General features: G+C 43.8%; 1 protein-coding gene across 1 annotated transcript; it reads right to left on the bottom strand.

Annotated features, from left to right (window-relative positions):
* Positions 1-456: 456 nt before the first annotated feature.
* MOSPD1 (motile sperm domain containing 1) lies at positions 457-22,212 on the bottom strand. The gene is made up of 6 exons (XM_044235871.1): positions 22,077-22,212; positions 9,791-10,047; positions 9,603-9,678; positions 7,725-7,939; positions 2,908-3,069; positions 457-925 (listed from the first exon to the last, which is right to left on the bottom strand). Exons 2-6 carry the CDS (start codon positions 9,942-9,944, stop codon positions 894-896), a joined length of 639 nt encoding a protein of 212 aa, XP_044091806.1. The 5' UTR covers positions 9,945-10,047; positions 22,077-22,212; the 3' UTR covers positions 457-893.
* Between the last annotated feature and the right edge of the window lie 422 nt (positions 22,213-22,634).

Raw genomic sequence — 22,634 nt, 5'->3', positions numbered from 1 at the left:
CAATCAGGGGTGCCTGGGTGGCTCAGTGGGTTAAAGCCTCTGCCTTCGTCTCAGGTCATGATCCCAGGGTCCTGGGATCGAGCCCCGCGTCCAGCTCTCTGCTCAGTGGGGAGCCTGCTTCCTCCTCTCTCTCTGTCTACTTGGGATCTCTCTGTCAAATAAATAAATAAAATCCTTTAAAAAAAAAAAGGAAGAAATTATCAAGTGATTTTTCTCCTCCTAGTAACATAAAGCCCGATCCAGAGGTAAAGCCAAGGCAAACCAAGTAAGTAAACAAATGCCTAGCTTCCTTTCAAATTCTTAGACCAAACAGAGAAGCCATGCTACTTCTGTGAGGGTTAAAGAAAACCCTAGATGCTTTTTCCTTTCTTTTTTTTAACCCTCCACACAGTAACTGTAAAACTTATTTTTAAAACACCATGGCAACTGTTTATAATGACAGAGGACAAGGTATAATTTACATAGTAACATTGCTGTTTGTAGTTAGGAAATAAATGTCATTTAATGTTCAGGCTGGTCAGTTTGCTCTTTCAGGCCTTTCACTTTGAAGGATGTATGACCTTAGGAATCAAAGTGAATTAAGAAAAAAAAAGATGACAAAATAGCAGATGTTTTAATTAAAGTCTTTTGCACAATAGCTTTAGATATAAAAAGAGTTTCTTCAAATAATTTCCTAGGGGTCGCTCAAAAGCATCCTTGCTGTCTGTGACATAATGAGCTGGAGTCCTTCCAATAAAATTAGAGAGTAATTTAAAATATATATTATAGTTTTGCAATTACTGTAAATCACTCAATAGTTTGCCGCATGTTAATGGAGTGAGAGAGAGATAAAAGGCAGTCCGCATTCATATTTGCAAGATAAGTTTACTTCAGAAGTCAACTGAATTCCTTGCTCATGTTCTAAGTATAGCCATTGTGATAAGACCTGGAAGAAAAAAAAAATTGGAGAACAGTTAAAGCCAGGCATTTTACCAAGTCTTCATTCAATAAAGCAATTGTCTAGATTTCGACGAGCAAATAAACTACAGCACACAGATGGGCACTCTACCAAGAATTCAAAGTCAGTTTGAATTTAGTTGATATTATACAGAAGAAATCCAATTTACAGCAACGGGCAGTCACTGGATAGATTTAATTAGATCACTGATGTCTGGCCATAGCTAATTTTTTAACCATCAAATATACCTCCCACTTTATCCAGTCACATCAGCTCTAAGACCAGCAGATGTGGCATTTTTAAGGTGTCAGTAAAGGCAGCCAACGTCATTAACAAAAACATGTTGAGCCTATTTGTATCCTAGGGCTCCAGGACCGCGAAGAGGCAGAAGGATAGTATTCTTGTTGGGCTTGTCTCTTTCGAAGAGACTCCGTACATGAAACCAGAAAAATTTAGTAACGTAAGAATATGCTCAGTCCTAAATAAGTGGTTTTTACACACACACACACACACACACACACAACGAATGATAATGTACAGAGAAAGAGGACAATTGTAGGACCAGGGCAGGTCAGAAAAGATGCTCCAAAAAGCTAAAACTGAAATAAGATGGGCAGAAATGATTGGAAAAAAAAAAAGCAAGGAGATCAGCAGGCATTTCAGGCGTGGGGATGGTGAAGCGAGGACAAGGAGGTTAACCGGATTCTCAATGAGCTTTTCAGGGTCCATAATTCACCTCACAGGCTGTGATCAAGGATTTATACAGGGCATCAGCTGGACAAGATTGGCTCAGAGGTCTCAGGTCAGGGTGGAGAGTCTCACATGCCCAACTACGGAGTCATACTTCTTTCTATGGACTAGAGTCCTCGGCGGCTCCCAAGTAGGAAGTGGTGATGATGAAACCAAACCAGAATGGAAATCTATCTGGCAGCAATGCAATGGAGCATTTGGGGGGTTAAAGTAACTGGGGGGGGGGCGCAGAAATAGGAAGAGAAGGTAGGAAGCCAAACTGAGAAGACAATTTTGAAATTTAAAGGGAGCACAGGGGCGCCTGGGTGGCTCAGTCGGTTAGGTGTCTGCCTTCACCTCAGGTCACGATCCCAGAGTTCCTGGATCGAGCCCCGCACTGGGCTCCCTGCTCAGTGGGGAGTCTGCTTCTCCCTCTGCCCATCCCCGCTGCTCATGCACTGTCAAATAAGTAAACTCTTTTTTAAAAAAATACAAAAAGAGAGCACACTGAGGTGTACTGAGAGGATACTGAAGAGGGTCAGGCTCTCAGAAGACGTGACAAGAGATGATGAAAACAGCCAGCCAGGACTGGAACCCTGATCCCTGACACATGGCAGGGACTGAGTAACTGTTCAGTTAAACAAATTACGAGATTTCAAGCCAGCATGACTGAAAGAATGATATAACAGGAAATCTGGGAACTGGTTTAAAGAGGAAGGTTCGCAGTGTCCAACAAGGCGGCACCGTTCACCTTTATCACTGTACACACTTTGTCTCAGTGTTTCCCTGGGATCAGTTCCCAGAAGTAGAAATGCTGTGCCGGGCAACAGGTGTATTTTACATTTTATATGTGCTTTACACCATCGCAAGTCAGCAAAGTGAAGACAAGTGAATACAGTAGCAGGCGCTAGCTCAATCGGCTACAAAGAACTCATCGTAGGGGGCGCCTGGCTGGCTTCATCAGTAGAGCATGTGACTCTCAATCCTGCGGTCGTGAGTTCGACCCCACAGGGGTAGAGAGGACTTAAATAAACTTAAAAAGAAAAAAAGAACGAAATGTAAGCTAAAAATGAAATCTTAAAATGCACTTGACCTCAACATATGCTTTTGAAGCCAGCTTGTTTCTCTTAAAAAACAAAACAGAACAAAATGAAACTGGCACCAGCACCACTCACCGTGACCCTGTACACGTGGAACTCCCCCTGCCCAGCACCTCCCACGGAGAACTTGGGACCGCTTACCCAAGATATAAGCAGCCACTAATTTTTGATTCACACTCAAGTGCAAGCAGACAGGCACCAGTGACTCCACATCGCCCAGCGTGGGAAGCATCAGGGCACCGATGCACACCGCTCCCAGGAAGACGGTCAGCAGGCTCGGGCCAGAGGAGACCGCTCTATTCTCTGTAAAAAGACAAGAATTCCTGAGCTTGCTTCTAAAAGCGCCCCAAGTCCAAAGTTCACTCACAGACACTGTCCCCACTCACCAGGATGCTGGTTTTGTCTTACTTCTCTGACTCTTTGCCCATCATGTCCATGCCATAGGGACGTGGCTGCTGGACTTATCTGGAAGCCCATAACGTCTCTGAGTCGTGACGGAATGGAATGTTGAAACGGCATTGTGAAGTCGCAAGTTCCTACTGAAAGGTCACCAGCCTCCCCCTCCCCCCACCTCACCCTCATTAGAAAGTGTCTGTGCATCGTGTGTGTGTTTATAAAAGTACACAAGCAGAATTTTTAGAATGGGCTAGAAATGAAAATGGAAAGCCAATGGATGGCTTGTGTCTCACTCCACTCGGGAGCCTGCTGCCTTCTGAGAGTATCTGTAGGGACACAGGTTAAACCAGCTGTAGCATCCTGCTACCATTTTTGAAAATATTAAAAGCAGCAGAAAAGCTCTATGTGAAGGTTTTAAAGCTACCTGTGGGGTTGCCTGGGTGGCTCAGCTCAGCTGGGGAAGCGGCTGCCTTCGGCTGGGGTCGTCCTGATCCCAGGGGCCCTAGGATAGAGCCCTAGCCTCGTGCTGGGCTTCCCTGCTTTTTTTTTTTTTCTGCTTCTCCTCCTCCCCCCTGCTCGTGCTCTCTCTCTCTCTCTCTCAAAAAAAAATTAAATCTTTTTTAAGATTTTATTTATTTATTTGACAGAGAGATCACAAGTAGGTGGAGAGGCAGGCAGAGAGAGAGAGGAGGAAGCAGGCTTTCCACAGAGTAGAGAGCCCGAAGCGGGGCTTGATCCCAGGACCCTGGGATCATGACCTGAGCTGAAGGCAGAGACTTTAACCCACTGAGCCACCCAGGCGCCCCTCAAAAGAAATTAAATCTTAAAAAAAAAAAACCTACCTATAAAAATTCTTGTCCCCTGCTCTATCCCATTTACAGCAAAGGAGGAGGCAGAAACGTTAGCTGGTGGGTGTTCTGCTAAATGAAATAAACCAGCCACAGCAGGACAAATACTGCACGATTGTACTTCCCTGAGGAATCCACAACACAGTCCGACTCAGAATCCGAGAGCAGAGCGGTGGTGACCAGGGACTGGGGGTGTGTTTAAAATGTGAGTTACTGATCAGGGGCATAAAGGCTCAATTAAGCAAGACGAGTAAGTTCTACAGCTCTGCTGTACAAAACCATGCCTATAGTTAACAATACCGTATTGTACACTTAAACATTTGTGAGTGGGGGAGATCCCGTGTTAAGTGATCTTACTACAATGAAAGAAAACGTAAAAAAAAAAAAAAAAGAAGAACAGTAGCCGGGCTGTGGTCCTACAGTGCTTGCTATATGTGTGCAATGTTCACATCCGTGTTTTTAAGAAACCCGGTAACAGCATATTGTCATATAGTTTTCCCACTACCCTTCTGTCATTAAAAGGAATAGCCAACAGCAACACAATCTTGTGTTTTATTAATGAAATAACACTGTTCATTTCATTATTAAATGCAGCTTTTCTAAATTATTAATACCTTAGCTGTTGTGCGAACTTTAATGGAGCCTTGCCAAAGCCAAGATAGGTGAAAACAAATTCAAATTTTCTAGTGATTATTGCTTGAGACGAAACAACAGCATAAATATCAAAGAACAAGTCTTATTTTAGTTCGTGAATGAAGTAGCTTTGTATTTGTACTTGCTGCAGAGATGAGCTTTCAAGCTTATCTATTTGCATAGATACTTGAAATTTTTCAAAGCGGAAATAAATGGCTTTTCTTCTGATACTACAAGATTGTTGTAAAAATTGTATCGAGCTATAGAAAACATCAAGGTTCCCAATCAGTATCACCCTCCTAGAGAGAACACTGTTAACAGCTTGGTACAGCTCCTTTCAGATTTTATAAATACCCACATAAACATGTTAAAAAAATGTTTTTTTAACATAAGTGAGACCATAATATGCCCACTATTCTATAAACTGTTTCTCCTCTCAGAAATATATATGAGCCTCTTTATATGTCAATACATAACCATCTATCATTCCATCAGAGCCCTGTAAATAAATGTCTGCCTGGCATCCCATCTTATGAATATTCATAATTTAATCCAATCCCCAACTGATGGACTTTTAGGTCATTTTCAATCTTTTATTATTATAAACAATAATAAAGAGTGTAATTTTCTTAAGCCAGAGGGCACGGACTCAAAACATTGCATAGAAATAGCAGTTCATTAGTAATGTAATTAAGACAAACCCACTAAGATTCAGCTGCATCTTTTCAAAACATCTTTTTAATAACACGGGCTTTGGTATTTTGTTAAAGTATGCTTTGTGGGTTTCTCTTAAATTTTTGTTAAATGAATATATATATATATATATATATATATAAATGTACTTATGCACATAGACAAGGTCTGGAAAGTAACATGGAACAGTTACATAAGCAAATTTGTTAAGTGTGTGGGATTGTAGATGTTTTCCTTTTTGAATTTGTTACTGCTATGTCTTTTATAGTACAATCAACTCGAGAAGAAATATCTCATTTTCTTGCCTTCTGATACATTTATAAAATCTAAATCTTTCATGATCTAGCCTCTGACCACTTTCTGGCTGGTTCACAGAGACCCCCAACATTGTCGCACTTGTGATATGTCTAATAATTATTTCTCTAAAGATGTGCAAAAATAATCACATTTCAAAACATCCCCCCAAACAATCTCAATTCGTTTCAACATTTTAGTTCAAAGACACTTAATGAAAAAAAAACATAGAATTTTACATACTGGAAACCACATGTTAATTTACTATTCATTTAATAAACAGAAGTGGAAAATATCACTTGGTCCACATGGATTAAATCAGGCACCATTATACTCTATTAACGAGGAAAACTTCCCTTGGTTTCCTGCCACACTATTAGAAACATGGGGGTAAACTCCTTGCAAAAAGGACATGTGGGCCAGGACATCATATGGGGGCTCTACTGTGGCATCGCCCTTGCTCTGAAGAGCGGCCAGAGCCATGGAAACCTTGTAAGACAAAGCAAACCAATCCAACAGACCCTACCAGACGAGGAGTCCAGCCCTCCTAGTGAAACCCGCGCACACGACTCTGTGCAGGGGGCACTCTGCTCAGGGCCAAGGACAGTGAGAATTAACCACACAAATAAGGTGCTAACAAGGTGCTTGTCTTCACTGAGCTTCCTGACATGGACGGCTGAGAGAGGTTTTTTTTCCCCCCAAACAGAAACCACCTCATTCATTTATCTACTTTTACAATTAGAAGAATTCTCTCATATCCTTCAGATATGAAAGGTTCACTGTCCAAGGAAAATAAGAATAAAATGCTCAATTAATACTTGTAATTATTTAGCCTTTTAGGATGATTTTTCACCTGAATTCTAATGAGTTGTGAAATAACGGGAAAAAAATATAAAACGAAACTTTTAATCCTCATTATTGGGGGAGGGGGACTACTAAACTGGTCTGTTAAATACAGAAATGAGCTGAGGGCCATTTTCCTTTAAATTATGAATTTAACATCAAAAACCAAAAATGCTCATTGTATGACTTTTCTTATTCTAGAGGAGGCACCTTTAAGGGGGAAGATTCCATTTCCATAAACATGTATAAGCCAACTTCCCAATACTGACCAGATATCAAAGTGACATTCACCAGAGGCTCTCTTTCAGTTTCAAAAGATGAAATTCTGGTCCTCTCCGTCAAGTCACAGATGCTGGGAAGCACTCTACTGGCTACTACAAGACTCTTGAGCACAGTAAATCAAAGAGCCATTACTCCCTGTGTTATCCAAATAAACACTAAGATGGACAAACTGATAGGGGTCTGTGAATTAATGGAATGACAAGTAGATTTGTTTTTAATTCCTCATAGATAATGTTGCAATTTCAAGGACAGCTGCTATCACATTCATGTGTCACTAACAGAAAAGTTTCCATGTTTTTCTATGGAAAATTTTATCTTCCTCCTCTTAGAACGGGGTTGGAAGGAGATAATGAGACGTCCAAACAGTTGCATATGAGGAGAGTGTCAATGTTGAAAGAATATATCATAACACTTCTGAATATCTAAGCTGGGAAGGAAATGAGGAATGGAGAGGGATTCAATTAATAGCCCACAGGGGATATTATAATCTACTTAGTTTAATTAACTTCAACTTTAATGAGATTTTTTTTTTCAAAATAATATGAACAGTGCACCAAGCTTGGCCTATTGCCAAACACAATCTCTCTCCTTCTTCGAACTAATTAAATGAGAAAGGATACGGGAAAGTCACAGAAACAAAAGTATGTAATTGCCAAATTGGGCTAGCCTTCGAAAGTACGGGGCGGGGGGCTGCATTCTCGGGTCGACACATTTCAGAGGCGATAGCCACGCTCGCCCTCTCCTCACAGCCGAGGCGGCCGAGAGCTTCTCTCCCCATTTCAAGTCCAGCTCTAGGCCTCTTGCTCCATTTTCGGTACCTGATCTCTAGTTCGGTTCCGTCCTGAAGTAGTTAATTAGGTGAAAAGTGGCAGATCATTTTTCTAGTAATGATTCTTAGCTCCCTGGTGATTTTCCAGTTAGAAATGCATTAAGAGCGCCAATGGCCTTTAAAAGCAACCCCAAAACTACCTGGTTGAAAGGACTGCTCAAAAAATAAACTTTCGGTTAAATGTTCCTTTATCCTTTTTTCCTCTTCTTCCTTTTGTTCTTTTGCAGATGGGAGAAGAATAGCCACCACCTCTTTCCTTCCTAAAGCCTTCCTCTGGCTTTGCTCGGAAACTTGGAGGCGGAACTTGTCTTTTACACCATAGTGACAGGACTGAACATCTCTATGACGGATCACACTGAAAACATTAAAAAAAAAAAAAAAAACAAAGACTGTTTAAGTTTCCTGGGGCCTGTCAAACAGAAGTCAGCCCGAGATTTCTTACAGGAGAACATTAACTAACTGTAACCAAATGCTCAAATACAGAAACTTGCTAAGGAGGCTTAAAAAAAAAAAAATTCCCAGCATAACCCAAAAGGAAATGGGTGATTCTAAAATATTTGATGAAAACACATTCTCTACAATATAAAATAAAAGTCTGAAGTAAATGAATGACAGGTAAAGACAATTCCTTTTAGCAAAGACATTGATTCCCCCATGAGATCTGCGGGCAGCAGTGGTTACCGTATAGGACACAGGAGATGCTTTCTTCCCCCACGAAAGTCTCCTGGATTTCTACTGCCGCTCACACCTAGACCCAATACTGGAAGTCTGTGCATGCAGGTAAAAACAAGCAACTAAATAGTAAGTAACCAGTACAACCAATGCTACAGAAGGCTAACAATGTGCTTCTGTCTTCCTCTGAGAAGAGCGTAGAGCACTTGCAATTTTATGAGAGCAATCTACAATTTCGTTGATCTTACCTCGTTCTTAATAGAGAACACAAACCAATTAGGTCAAAGATAACATGTTTATTTGGCAAGAGACTACATTTCTTTGGAGTAGTCCTTGCTTATTGTGTATTGAATGAAAATCTAACGAAACCTGCAAAAACACATCCTGTAAAGATACATCATTTTACGGCTATGGGAGGACAAAACTGTATGAGGAAAAAAAAAACAACAACCTTCTGCTTCTCATTCTCACGGAAGGTTTCAACAAAGGTAGCTTAAATTAAGAGCTGGTCCATGGATCCATCTGGTCAACACTAGCTCCAAAGTGAAAATTAAATATGAACAGCTTGAACAAACAATCATTTATCTGACACTTAATTTCTGACGAAATTATCTGGAAGAGCTCAGATACACGCCTGCTTCCTGTTTGTAGAGATTAACTTCCAGGCTTATTAGCGAGATATCATTTCAGATGAACTTCTATTACCATTGTTCTGTGAATGTAGCAGTGTTAGCTTCCCAAATGTCACTATAATATTATAGGATGTCCCAAGGAAAGCTAAATTCCCCGTTATAGCTAGAGAAATTTAAAGGAATGAGTTAGAACTTGACCTTCATTGAGCGACCCCTGCTGTGGCTACAAGCACAACTGAGGAGATGTTCATGGAAATATTAACACACCCATCCGCTCCAGCATCATGAAATATTACTAAGGATTGGAACGACCTATTTCGAATCTTAGGGGCTTCTTAAGAATTGTGAGGGACTGGGTCGCCTGGGTGGCTCAGTCAGTTAAGTGTCTCAGGTCATGATCTATTTCAGGGTTTGCTTTTCCCTCTGCCCCTCCTGCCCCCCACCCCTAGCCATCCGCACTCGCTCTCGCTCGCTCACTCTCACTCTCTCTCAAAAAAAAAAAAAACAACCTTTAAAAAAACCATAAACAAAATTTTTAAAAGAACCGTGAGAGACTAAAAACTTCCAGCAAAAAAAAAAAAAAACTTCCAGCAAAAATTCAAAATGTAGTAAACGCCTAAGGGGGGACAGCTTCAAGAAGAGATCCTTTTCAAGTTAAACACATAAATACTAAAACACTTAAAACATGTTACCAGGAAGGGATTTTTGACTTACATATCCACACAACACTGAGGCTTTACTGCACCTGCAGAATCAGCGACAACATACTTATTTGGAGTAGTACACAAAACTGAAAGAAAAAGTCACAATGGCCATTAGTGGTTTTTCTTTTTTAATTAGTTTCTACAAGTAAACAATTAGTAGGGACCAGTTACAATCCATAAGAGACCTAGGAGACTCACCTTTGAACTTTAAGGCAAACTCATAGGGATTATACAGAGTCAACACTTGCTTATGTGTTGACTGGTCATCTGCATAAAATATTAGCTCCGTGGGAAACACAAAAACAGGAAGATTTCCTTCCACTAACTCTGGCTGTCTTTTTTGTTGATGCATTGGCACTGAATCGCCCTTGCTGCAGCTTCGGTTTTATAGTCTCAAATCTAGTTGGGACTTTTCTTAAGTCAGTTAGTTAAAAACTCCAAAGCATTTTGGCAATCTAGAAAGAGAAGAAGAGAGAAGGAAATCGAATGACACCTGTTTTCATTTACTGTCCCTCCAACAAAAAGCACGTTCAGCTTGCATTAAAACAGGTACCCGAACCATTTAAAGATGCCTTTGGACTTTTCCTCATGGCTTACTTATACAGCTTGTTTCCAACTATGCAAAGAAATTTACACATGCTCCTTTCACGCTCAAGCTTTCAACCCATGATAAATTACATAAATGCTAGAATAAAGAAGTCTTTCTACCTCAAATTAATCACCCTCTTTCAAGGAGATGAGATCAAAGGGCCATCACTCTTTTTAAAAAGTCTGATTTCTTAAAAAGTAGAATTTGTTTTGTCACAACTGATTTTATGTGAGCTAATCCAAATTCTCAAAGGCTAAAAAATAAAAAGCAAAGAAAGTTTCTGTGAGTTCTGGGAGAAAAACACTTTTACACTCTTTTCAACAATGCCTTGGTGCCTTCTGGCAGCATGGGTGGAGAGTTCATCTTTTTTTCCTACCAAAAACCCACGACGAGAAAAAATGTCTTGAAAGGAAGCCGAATATCCAAACTTGTTAAGGAGTCCTTGGGAGTTTTCTATGAAAATTCAAAGTCAGTACGTAGGCTCTGGCATACCACAGGCTCTGTGCCTCCCCTCCTACGTCAAGCACACAGGCTTCAGAGCTATTTTCTTCCAAATTCGAGACCTTTTGGTGTGGTGTTGCTGTGTTTACTTCCTCATCTAATTTTAATCAACAACATTCTTATTTAGCTAGCATCCTAAGAATGTGGCTTCTGAAAATGCCAAAGCTAAAACAATCTGATCACAGAAAAAGTCTGATTTTCTCTCTGTAGATGACACCTTTAAAATAGGCCAGACACGATTGCAGACTTTGTGTTCAAGTTCCCACACCTTCCAGGAGCACTGTAACACAAGATTCAACTGCTGGGTTCCGTTTGAGGCCCTTCCAACTTTTATCAAATGAGATACTGTATAATCATGTAGGCAAATTTTTATGTTCTTTCCGCTGAACACCTGTTACAAGCCAGGAACTCTGTCAGGAGCTGTGCAGATACAAGGATGAGTAAAGCACAGCCCCTGCCTGCAGAAGACTCAAACAGAAGGGCCTCTGGGTGGTGCAGCCGGCTCAGTGAGCGACTCGTCGTTTCGGCTCAAGTCACGATCTCAGGGTCATGAGATGGAGCCCCGCATCGGGCTCCACGCTCAGTACGGAGTCTGCTTGGGATTCTCTCTCCCTGTCCCCCTGCTTGTGTTCTAATAATAAATAAAATCTTAACAAAAGACTCAAATCTAACCGATGAAACAATATTTAAGCTACCTCTATTACAATGCATATTATCTGTAAAGTGGCAGGGAATCAGAAGATTACATGAATAATTCTACCTGGAAGAGAGGCAGGGAGATGACATTTGAGGTAGGCTTTAAAGCAAAAAAAAAAAAAAAAAAAAAAAAGGGCAGGAGCGCCTGGATGGCTCAATCGGTGAAGCGTCTCCCTTCGGCTCGTGTCATGATCCCAGGGTCCTGGAATCGAGCCCCAAGTCGGGCTCCCTGCTCGGGGGGGGGGGGCTGCTTCTCCCTCTCCCCGCCTCCCCCTCTCACGATCACTCACGCACTCTCTCAAATAAAATCTTAAAAAGAAAAAGAAAAAAAGGCATTTACTTCTGTGTTGGGGGAAGGCACAGGTAGGGAGGCACAGAGGGACAATGTGCAAGTGAGGGGCAATGCTGGGGAGACCATAACCCACAACCTGTCCCAGACCATCAGGCTGCTATTGCCTATCCACGTACCCTACAACATGCTCACACGTAGCTCATGACGGGGTGGGCTGCGTTTGGGTTTTTTTTAATCGTGCCAAAAGGGCCTATTGACATTTTTATTAGTAAGAACATGTAATATGTGTATCATTCATACCAGATCACAAACCTTTTATTAATTACATATACTGAATTAATTAATACATGCAATGCTTTCAGCACTCACTGTAGGCCATGCAACGTTCTAAGTGTTTGCTACAGTTATTAAATTAGGAAGAGACAGAGACAATAATGTCAGCAGGCCTCCTGCCACAGCCTGGCATTTCCACTCTAGCTAACGAACTCTCTGCTGTAATACAATAAAACGAAGATGATTCTGAAAAGCATCTGTTATGAAGTCATTCTAATTTTGAGTTTTTATTTGCCACATATTTCTCTCTCTCTCTCTCTCTTTTTTTGTAAGGGCCATACACATTTCCATTTGGATAATGTGCTCTCAGAAGTTTGGTATAATTTTGTCAAGAGAAAATAATTAGCTCTATTACTTTCTTAGTAAGCTTGGCTTTCAGAAAAACAACATCCGAGTTTGCCATCACTAAATTGTATTTAACACCTCATTCTAAAACGTTAGGATGAGAATGTAAGGGCCCCTGGGTGGCTCAGTGGGTTAAGCGTCTGCCTTCGGTTCAGGTCATGATCTCAGGGACCTAGGATCGAGCCCCGCATCAGGCTCTCTGCTCAGCTTCTCCCTCGCGCTCTGATCCTCCTCCCGGTTTGTGCTGTCTATCTCAAGTAAATAAAATATTTTTTAAAAAAAGGATGAGAATTTAGCTTAGGATAAAAGGTGGCATGGCATCTCTAATTTCTGGGAAACAGTTTAGTCAATAAATATTGCTAAAACCAGTATCAACCTGAGGAGGGGGGTTGAATTTATCCCTTATTGCTCACAAAATTCCAAAACTTTATTAGGATAAATTCCAAATGGATAAAAGTTTTAAATGTAGAAAGAGAAATCCATACATAAAACACTAAAAACCATGGGAGATTTTTTTTTTTCCAATCTGAGGCTTTCTAGCAACCAGAAACCAAAAAATATTGATAAATTCAACTATCTAAAAACTCTTAAAAACGTTGCATGGAAAAAAACAAAACAAAACAAAAAACCCACCCAAAACCAACCAACAAACAAACAAACAAAAACCGTCTACACAAAGCCAAGGGAACGTTTTCAATCATAAATTAGGTCTAATTTCCCTACCAGATATACCAGAAATATAAATTACTATAAAAAGGCACTCAACAGAAGTATTTCACAGAAAAGGACAAACTGTTTTTAAAATTCCCAGAGGAGGGGGGGAACCTCCCCCAAGAGAGATACACATTGCTACTTGCCAGATTGGCGCTCCGTCAACAACTTTTGGGAGCCCTGGTGGGAGCAACCAGGCCTGTTCTGCAGGTTGCTGACATGCCGCTCTGTGGCGTGTCTACCTGCCACGAGTAACACCTGTGCCCTTGGACCTGGAGATTCACGATTCTACTTCTAGGAATTCAGCCGGCATAAATATTCATCTTGTGGGACGTCCCATATGTGTAAGTGTCTCTATTCTCAGTACTGAGGAGTAAATGACTTATGGGAGGCACACAGAACAAAGCTTGGCACTCAACAAGGGTTGGCTGTTGTTGTCAAGAGTCAGAGTGGAAACTGCCCAACTGTCCCTTAAGACGGGGGGGGGGGATGTCACGTGATAAAGTAAGATACAGCCATTCGCTGGGAGGCCAGGAAGCTGTCAGAGAGAAAAAGAGAGCTCTCTGTTGTCGTGTAGGTATGGACTGACAGTCAAGTGCAGTACAAAGTGAGAAAAGCAGGGCGTGATGTGGTGTTGAGGAGATCTGTGTGGAAGGAGGTTGTTTCCGGGCTCTGGGTACAAGATCTTTGGAAAGGGGTTCCCGGGTGGCTCAGTCGTTAAGCGTCTGCCTTCAGTTCATGATCCCGGGGTCCTAGGATTGAGAACCGCATCGGGCTCCCTGCTAGGTGAGGGGCCTGCTTCTCCCTCTCCCACTCCCCCGCTTGTGTTCCCTCTTTTGCGATCTCTCTGTCAAATTAATAAATAGAATCTTTAAAAAAAAAAAAAAAAGATCTTTGGAAGGACAGCCCGGGCTGCCCCTGGAGAAACTACCTGAGTGGCTGGCGACAAGGTGACAGGGCAGTTTCCTCGGGATACCTTTGTGTACCTTTTGAATTCTGAACCTTATGAACACCCATTCAAAAGTTAAGAGAGTGTGTGTGTGTGTGTGTGTGTGTGTATGTGTGTGTGTTTAAATCAAATTAAACAATAACTCCTCCAGGGCCAATTTTGGAAAAGGTGCCCCAGTTTTGAAACTCAAGCAGGAATTTAGAAACAATGTGTGAAAAAATCTCTGTTAATTGCATTTTCCAATTCATGATCCTTTAATAACATGGAAAGCCTGAAATGATGTGTTAAATACCACGATTTCAATTCTTTAAGCTCCTCTTGGATGCAACAGAAACTCATTACACTGAGAAAAACAAAGGTTTAGCAGGACTTGCAAACTGAGGGAAATGTGCAGCTGTTACGGAGGAGGAGGACATGGCTTATAAATCCGACTGGGCAGTCAAAATTAACCACACAGAACAAGCCCTGAGCTCTTCCAACCTTAAGGGGAAAGTTCATTGGCACAAGTCAGAGTAGAAATCTCGCTAGCTTTACATAACGGCTTAGCAGAATTCTTACTCTTTTCATTTTGAAGCTTTCTCTGGACGAGTTGAACATATACACTTTGCCCCACGAATGGTGATTAAGTAGACTGTCCATTCCCCCGGCCACTGTTAAAGAAGTGTTTCATTGGTTCTTACCAATTTATTCTTTTTTTCAATCCCTGTTCCCATCTCTCATTTATCCTGGCTAATGGAAATCAGCCTCAGGTCACCAAGCACAATATTAGAGATTCTGCCGACAAACATAACGAAGCAGAAAACCTGCCTCTAATGGATGGTCTTCTGGAAACCAACACTTTCTCTTTGCTCCTGTCCATACTGCAAAAGGACAGAGTGTAAAAATTCTGGGAACAGATTATATACTAAGCCTTTGGTAAAACCTTACTCCAAATCGGTTTATGAGGTTGCTTTCCAAAAGTCACACACACACGAAGTCAAAGAACGTGAGCTCCCAGCCCTTCTCATTTTACTGCTGAGAAAAGCAGGCCCAGGGACAGTTAAAGGACTTACCCAAGGTCACACAAAGTGTGGTGGCAGATCTCTGGGTTCCAGACTCACACTTCCCTAAACGGTTCCATCTCCTGTGTCTCATTTTCAAAAGTCCTGCCTCTGATCCTGTCACATTGTCACACATGCCCTCATCTCTAGAAAGGTCCCTGCTTTTCCAGAGGCGTTCTCAAAGGATGAGCCCCAATTCAAGTCTTGATACATGTGTTTCCTTTTCAGTTTATTTATAAAGAGAAACAATTGAAAGATAGTTTCACTTACCAGGTTGGGGGTGCTTTCTTTTCCTGATTAGGAAAGATGTTCTAGGACTGACAGTAACTACCTATGAGAGCATTAGTAAACAAGGTTTATTCTGCATTCTACCTGCCTGGGCACCAAAATGTTCCTCAATCTTCAAAGCCTCCTTCAAATTCCCCCTCTTGGTGGTCTTCTACTCCTCTGACCTACATGATCTCACTAATTTTATTACATTCTCTCTTCATGTACTTACTGCATTGATGGAATATTCTGACATTTGTTTTGTGTGGGCTCATTTGGACTCCCAAGACTTCAAGCACCATGCCATATTGTTTTTCTGTGGCCGTTTTTGTTTTTTTCTCATCCGACATAGACCCAAGGTTGGTATTAGGCACTCAGCAGATACCGAACTTACCAGCTTGCCTACAGGTGCTTACTAATAACGGTTTCCTCCATCAGGGACACTCCTCCTCCTCACGCCTGAACACATTTTGTCCAAAAAAGACAGGAAAAGGATCCCAATTAAAGGAACGGTCAATCTATGGTAGCTGCTTACTGTGGGTAAGTAGAGAAGAGAAAATCTGCACCCCTGGCTGCATCTCCTCTCCCCGTAGCCCTTCCGTTTCCCTCTCCTCATTAGCTCTGGCTCCCTCGGGGCCCAACTAGGCTCCAATATAGCCCCGACCTCACGGAGACACAGAGCGGCTGGGAGCTGGTGATGCAGGAGCTGCCTTGTCCTTTTGCTCTGTACCAATGGCACAGAAATGCAATCGTGAACGCAATTCAAAAAAAAACCTTATGTGTGTACACCACCTTGTGACGAGTTTGCAAACTACCCCCTCTCTCTCTCTCTCTTTCTCTCTCTCACACACACACACACACACACACACACACCCCTAAACACATCAAGTCCTCACACTCCCCACCATCAGTCCAGGGAGATTAGTACCCCAACGTGTGATCCTTTTCTCTGTTTTCCTCACATGAGATGGACCAGAAGGAGAAAAAGATCAGACCTGGAGATAAATGGGAGTTTCGATACCTTTGTTCACCAGATTAAAAACGGAGATTCAAAACAGAAACCACTTTAAAGGCCTACTGTCATTTACCCTACCCCCCCTTTTTTGGAAAGAGGGGGTTCCAAGAAAAATCACATGAAATAAGGGGTTCTTGGGGTTTCTTGTGCTGCAGTGGTTTCAAGCTTAAAACAGCTAAGGATCATCCAAGTCCAGCTTCCCCAGGAACTGGCAACCCATCTGCTGGCCTCCTCCCTGCCTTTCCCAGCCTCTTCTGTTTACTCTGATTACTCTCCACCTCTGGGCCAGCTCCCTTTTATCTGGGCACAAGGACTATCTCCTTTCTCCATACTTGGTGTGGGCAGCCAATGGCCAGCGAAATACTAAAGAGTTAAGAGCAATAAGTTCTTGGGGCGCCTGGGTGGCTCAGTGGGTTAAGCCTCTGCCTTTGGCTCAGGTCATGATCCCAGGGTCCTGGGATCGAGCCCCGCATTGGGCTCTCTGCTCAGCTGGGAGCCTGCTCCTCCCTCTCTCTCTGCCTGCTGCTCTGCCTACTTGTGATCTCTGTCAAATAAATAAAATCTTTAAAAAAAAAGAGCAATAAGTTCTTCTGCTTTAGTCTATTATTCAAACCTCTCTAAAACACACACACACACACACACACACACACAAAACCCCTCTTCCTTCCCATTTCATCAGCTCTGCTCTCTTCCTCTTTAAATCTCCAGTACCATCTATTAGGACTTTGAATGGCTGGTATATTCCTAAAGTCAAGTCTTTCGGGGGCACCTGGGTGGCTCAGTTGGTTAAACCTCTGCCTTTGGCTCAGGTCATGATCTCAGGATTGAGCCCCACCTCGGGCTTCCGGCTTAGTGGGGAGCCTGCTTCTCCCTCTCCTGCTCCCCCTGCTTGTTTTCTGTCAAGGAAAATCTTTAAAAAAATAAAGTCAAGTCTTTCACAAGCAACGTTCTAATGTCCACTTTATAGGTTCAATCATTCATTGTGTGGTATTAGGCCATTTGGTTTCTATACATTTCCTAGGTTTTTCGTGTAATTTGATGTCTTACCAATGGAACTGACCTGCTATGAATTAGGTGATGACAGGCTACTATCTACTCAAGGAGGAAAAGTTAAGCAGTGTGCATTTTAAGACTTAAAAAAAAAAAAAAACAAGGATATCCTCCAGCAGCATCAGTTTTAAAAGCATTTTTCTTTAAACTAGTTATTTCCTTTGTTTTACAATATCTCAGGGTCTTCAGGTATTTCAAGATGTGCAGTTCTCAAAGCAAAATCCCTATGAATTCATTATATGAAATGCATGTTGTGGAGGACGTGGTTGGCGGTCAGTTAAGAGGCTGCCTTTGGCTCAGGTCATGATCCCAGGGTCCTGGGCTTGAGTCCTACATCGCATTGGGCTCCTTGCTCAGCGGGGAGCCTGCTTCTCCCTCTGCCCGCCGCCAGCACCAACCCCCCCCCCACTTGTGTGCTAACAAATAAAAAATCTTTAAAAATAAGAAAGAAATACATATGTTGCTACCTATGGCCCTCTCCAGAGTCTTAGAATCACAAGTTCACTCACGGAACCTTAACTGAGCACGTATTATGTGCTAGACCAGGTGCTGAGGAATATGGAGAAAAAATGAAAACATTTTCTCAGCCCTTGAAAATTTCAGTCTAGCAGGAAAAACAGATATACATGGTAATTAGGGTAAGATGTGACAAGTGATAAAATGTTGATAGATAAGAAAGCTCTAGGAGCATAAAGAATGTGCCAGGCTGCCTTAAATAGAAGTTTGCAGAAGGAGTGGGGGGTGGTGAATTCCAGGAAGAAGATGTGTAGATTCATGAAAGGGACTCTTAAGATGAGCTTTGGCACAGCACATGGTTAAAAAATAGCCTGTATGGAGGAGTGGCGAGAGATGGTGAAAAAATGCTGTAAGCCAAGTTCGGAGGTGGAGACTTGCTTCTGGGTGCCAGTGGTTCTCAAAATGTGGTACTGAACCAGCGGCAGCAGCTTCACCTGGGAACTTGCTAGAAAAGCCAGTTCCTCGGTCCCAGGCTAGACCTGCAGCCCCAGAAGTCCTGGGCGCGGGGCCCAGTCATCTGTGTTTTCACAAGCCCTCTGGATGATTCTAAGGCATACTGCACCTTGAGAACCACTGCTGTGGGCGATGGTTGGAAACTTCTGAAGGGTCTTAAGCAGAGACTGGAGATCCGAAGTGGGAATCTGACCAGTTAAGAACAAGAGTGGACTCCGGAGCAGTTACAGGAAAAACCAAGTCACCCCCGAATCAACATGGCATGAAGTGAGGGCCTAGACGAAAGCCATAGGAATGGAGAGGAAACCGATTTTAGAGAGGTTTTACAGGTGGCCCAGATTCAATCAGGTGACTCGGAAATAGCTATCTGAGGGTTTTCACATAAAAGCTGTCACCCTGTCGAAGGTATCAACCACTAGGAGTTTTAAAAAAGGAGTGCTCCACACAGTCCCTAGAAAAAGGCAGGAGATGGAGGACAAGGTCTGTGCTTCCACAGCGTCAAAAGCAAAGGGTGCCCGGGCTTATTCACGAGTCTTCTTGGTCAGCTTGGCCGTTCGACTTCTCACGGGCAGTCAGTCAACCGGCATTCATATTAACATAAAAATGTTTTGTGAGGGGTTCCTGGGTGGCTCAGTGGGTTAAGCCTCTGCCTTTGGCTCAGGTCATGATCTCGGGGTCCTGGGATCGAGCCCCACATCGGGCTCTCTGCTCAGCGGGGAGCCTGCTTCCCCCTCTCTCTCTGCCTGCATCTCTGCCTACTTGCGATCTTTGTCTGTCAAATAAATAAAATCTTTAAAAAAATGTTTTGTGAACTGGGTTAGTGTGACTCAATCCTTGAGACTGATAATTTCAGGACGCGTGTGCAAAATTAAATCTCAAATGCTGCGAAGCTGAAACAAGGGCATTGGTTCTTGGGATCTAACCAAGGCACGGCCAAAGTGAGAGCCTGCTAGAGCTTTCTTTTCATCCTCATTTCATCTCGGATCACACAGCCCACTTAATTCAGGAAGAACCTGGGATGAATTAAAGAATCACTCTTCTATGCCCCAAAGGTCAAGGAAGTCAGGTGTAATTGTACTTTCTAATTTGGGAGGCAGGATTCAGTTGAGGCAATCTTCAATTTCCTGACTGAGAAGGAGGAGAGAGGGGTCCAGGTCAACCCATATGGCTAATTTACCTAATGAGAATTTTGCAGGGCACAATCCCTATTTCTTTTTTTTTTTAAAGATTTTATTTATTTATCCGACAGACAGAGATCACAAGTAGGCAGAGAGGCAGGCAGAGAGAGAGGAAGGGAAGCAGGCTCCCTGCTGAGCAGAGAGCCCGACGCGGGGCTCGATTCCAGGACCCTGAGATCATGACCCGAGCCGAAGGCAGCGGCTTAACCCAATGAGCCACCCAGGCGCCCCACAATCCCTATTTCTATTAGGGCTCTGAATAGCTCTTGTGATGGACTGCGTGTTCTTCCAGCTGATACCAATAACTTGGCTTGAGTCTCTTATTTTGTCCAAGAGTATTCCCCAATCAAAAACTGCACTGTTTTTATGGAATTTGAGAGCTATGAGGGACCCTGGAGATGAAAACAAAACTTTCATATTACAGATGAGGAAACAGAAAGCCTCAAAGAGTAAATCACTTCATCTATTTATTGTAGGACAAGATTCTCTAGAATACTACAAGGCAGCAGAACAAGATTCAAGGCAACGCAGATCCGCCCATTTAAATTTTAGACAATATTTAAAATGCCTCTATTTTCCATTTTAAACATTTTTTAAAAAAAAAAACAGAAAAAGAAGAGTAGCAAATTACTTACTTTATTGGGCCATTAGAGGATGGGGAAGATTTTCTTTAGTTTCTTAATTGTTTTTCAGAAACTAGAGTTAAGGGGCACCTGGGTGGCTCAGCTGGCTAAGCATCTGACTCTTGGATTTTGGCTCAGGTCAGGATCTCAAGGTCCTGAAATCAAGCCCCACCCTGGGCTCCATGCTGGGTGTGGGGCCTGCTTAACATTCTCTCTCCCTCTTACCCCACCCTCTCAAAAAAAAAAGAAATTAAAAATAAATGTCAAAGCTTCAGGAGAAAACAATTAAAAATTTAAAAAATTGGGAATAAAATGTCATGAACAATTCAAGGGGAGAAACCTCATTATTTTATAAGCTATTCTGTTTTCGGTCTTCACCTACAAAGGGGTAGCTTTATACTAAATATTGCCCATTACATCTAATTATATATTACATGTGAAGAGAATCTATCACCACTACCCCTTACAGATTTAAGAAACTCCAAATTTTCAAATATCCTGCTACCTGAGTAAATCTTGTATTTTGAGAGTTCTAGAAATTCTTCAGAAACTAGTTTAATCTTGTATCCTGTTGGGCATGTACACGTGAACAACTTGAAAGGCACATTTGGCCCATTTCCTGTTTTCCAAACCTCCCATTGCTTTCTAGCACAAATATACAGTAATCTAGAAGTTGGTGTCCACTCCCTAGTCAATATCCTGTATATAGCATTTTATAGGCAGATTTCCAAGCACTTAAAGGAAACATAGAGATTTCCATCATCAAGTATATATTAAATTCCAGGTGCTCCCTGGCTGAAACAGTAGACTTTTCCCCTTCTCTCTGGAATTCGCATTAAGAACGCAATGCATTCCAATAGAACAGGGCTGCTTTTTAAGCAAAAGCCAAAGGATCCCATTTTCCAAGTCTGGGGCCATCTCTTTATTTCCCTCAAAGGTCAAAAAATCCGGGACCGCTTTCATGTACTATTTTGCCCTCTCGCTCCCCGAGGTGAGGTCTCTTGGATTCTACTGGGGCAGAAAAGCAACTTCAGTCCGGAGGGGGCAGTTTACCCAGAGGGGAAGCCACGGAACATTGAAAAAGAGCTGGAAGGCTGGAGAGGAGTGTGAAACGGTCCGTCCTAGGACTGGCGCTCCACCTGATCGGGGCCCTGCCTTTCCAGCCTTCGTCCCCATACCGGCCGGCTCCATGTGAAACCGGTCATGTGAGCCTGTTTACAGCCGAGCAGCTGGTACGACCATCAGGATCCGTGCGGAGGTACAGGAAGCGGGACGGATGCAGGCCACGTACCCCTGCCACCCCCCGCCACTATTCCACGAAGGCGTTCGCTCTCCCTCTCTGCCTCGCCACCCCACTTTCACCTCCCTCCAGCCATCCCGGGACGCCTCGCTTCAGCTCCGCCGATTTCCTCCCAGTTGCTCGCCGGGGGAGCGGGGGAGGGGTAGGGGGGGCGGGTACCGGCCGGGTTAGGAGGAGGAGGAGTTAGGGCGAGGACGGTGTCACCCCATATGGGGAGTCAGCCTTCCTCCCCTAGCCCTCCTCGCCACATCCGCCAAAGAGGTGTCCCTGGAGCCTCATCCCCGGGGCAACCGAACTCTGCCGGGCGGGCACCGGGGGGATCCCGAGCCTGCTTGCCTCCGCCCGGGCACGGCAAAGGCGCGCACGGGCCGGCCGGACCCTGATGCCGGGCTCCGCGGGCCGGCGGGGCGGCTGACAGTCAGAGATGGGGCAGAAAGGGCTCCATCTGCCCGCTCCCCGCCTCCCACCCGCAGCCGGGCGCCGCCGAGCCCCGCCGTCAGTCTCAGAGCCAAGCTCGGGGGCTGGGTACGGCTCGTTCTCTGCGCGGGGTCTCTCGGCAACGTAACTTCCACGTCTTCCCGAAGTCGGAGGAAGTGGGTGACGGAACGGTGGGGGGGGGCTCTCACCTCGGCAACACCGGCTCCTCGGAAAGCAGCTGCCACTGCTCCTCCGGTCCTTTGTCAGCGTCTCTAGGCTGCACTGCCTGCTGGGATACCGGAGGACTCAAATGCCACCTCTCTCCGCCCTCGAGGATGAGCTGCGGCTGGGGGTGGGTGGGAAGAGGGAGAGGAGGTGGAGCGGGGGGCGGGGCCGGCCCGGGGGCGGAGCCTCCTTGCTCACCTGGCCTCTTGGGTTTTCTCCTTCTCCGTGATCCAAACCTCTTCCCGCTGTCCTGGAGCTTTCCCTCCTCTGCCCTCTCCTCCCGTCCCCTCCCGCCGCCCCTTGAGGAGACCGGAGACCCTCACTGAGGGTCGTTCCTCTTTGCACTTGTCGGGCAGTCATTCTCGGTTCCCTCCTCCCCCTTCCCCCAGGCACGCGCGCGCACACACGCACACACGCACACACATGCATACAGGGCGTACCCAAAGCTAGTTGACTGTACCGCCCGGACATTGCTTATTAACCACCTTTCTCCACTCCCTCCTCAGGGCTGCAGATTCTGTGTTGGGTCCCATGACTTTTTG

Source organism: Neovison vison, chromosome X (genome assembly GCF_020171115.1).
Source record: "Neovison vison isolate M4711 chromosome X, ASM_NN_V1, whole genome shotgun sequence".
NCBI lineage: Eukaryota > Metazoa > Chordata > Mammalia > Carnivora > Mustelidae > Neogale > Neogale vison.
This window is presented reverse-complemented; position numbering and strand designations above follow the sequence as displayed.

What these genes read in the sequence shown, in the direction of transcription:
- MOSPD1 (XM_044235871.1), bottom strand. Translation starts at nt 9,944, where the DNA reads ATGCATCAACAAAAAAGACAGCCAGAGTTAGTGGAAGGAAATCTTCCT. An exon ending in CCTCAGTGTTGTGTGGATAT is followed by an intron (nt 7,940 to 9,602) that starts GTAAGTCAAAAA and finishes TAATGTTTTCAG; the next exon opens with TGTGATCCGTCATAGAGATG. An exon ending in AGTGGCTGCTTATATCTTGG is followed by an intron (nt 926 to 2,907) that starts GTAAGCGGTCCC and finishes TTTTTCTTCCAG; the next exon opens with GTCTTATCACAATGGCTATA.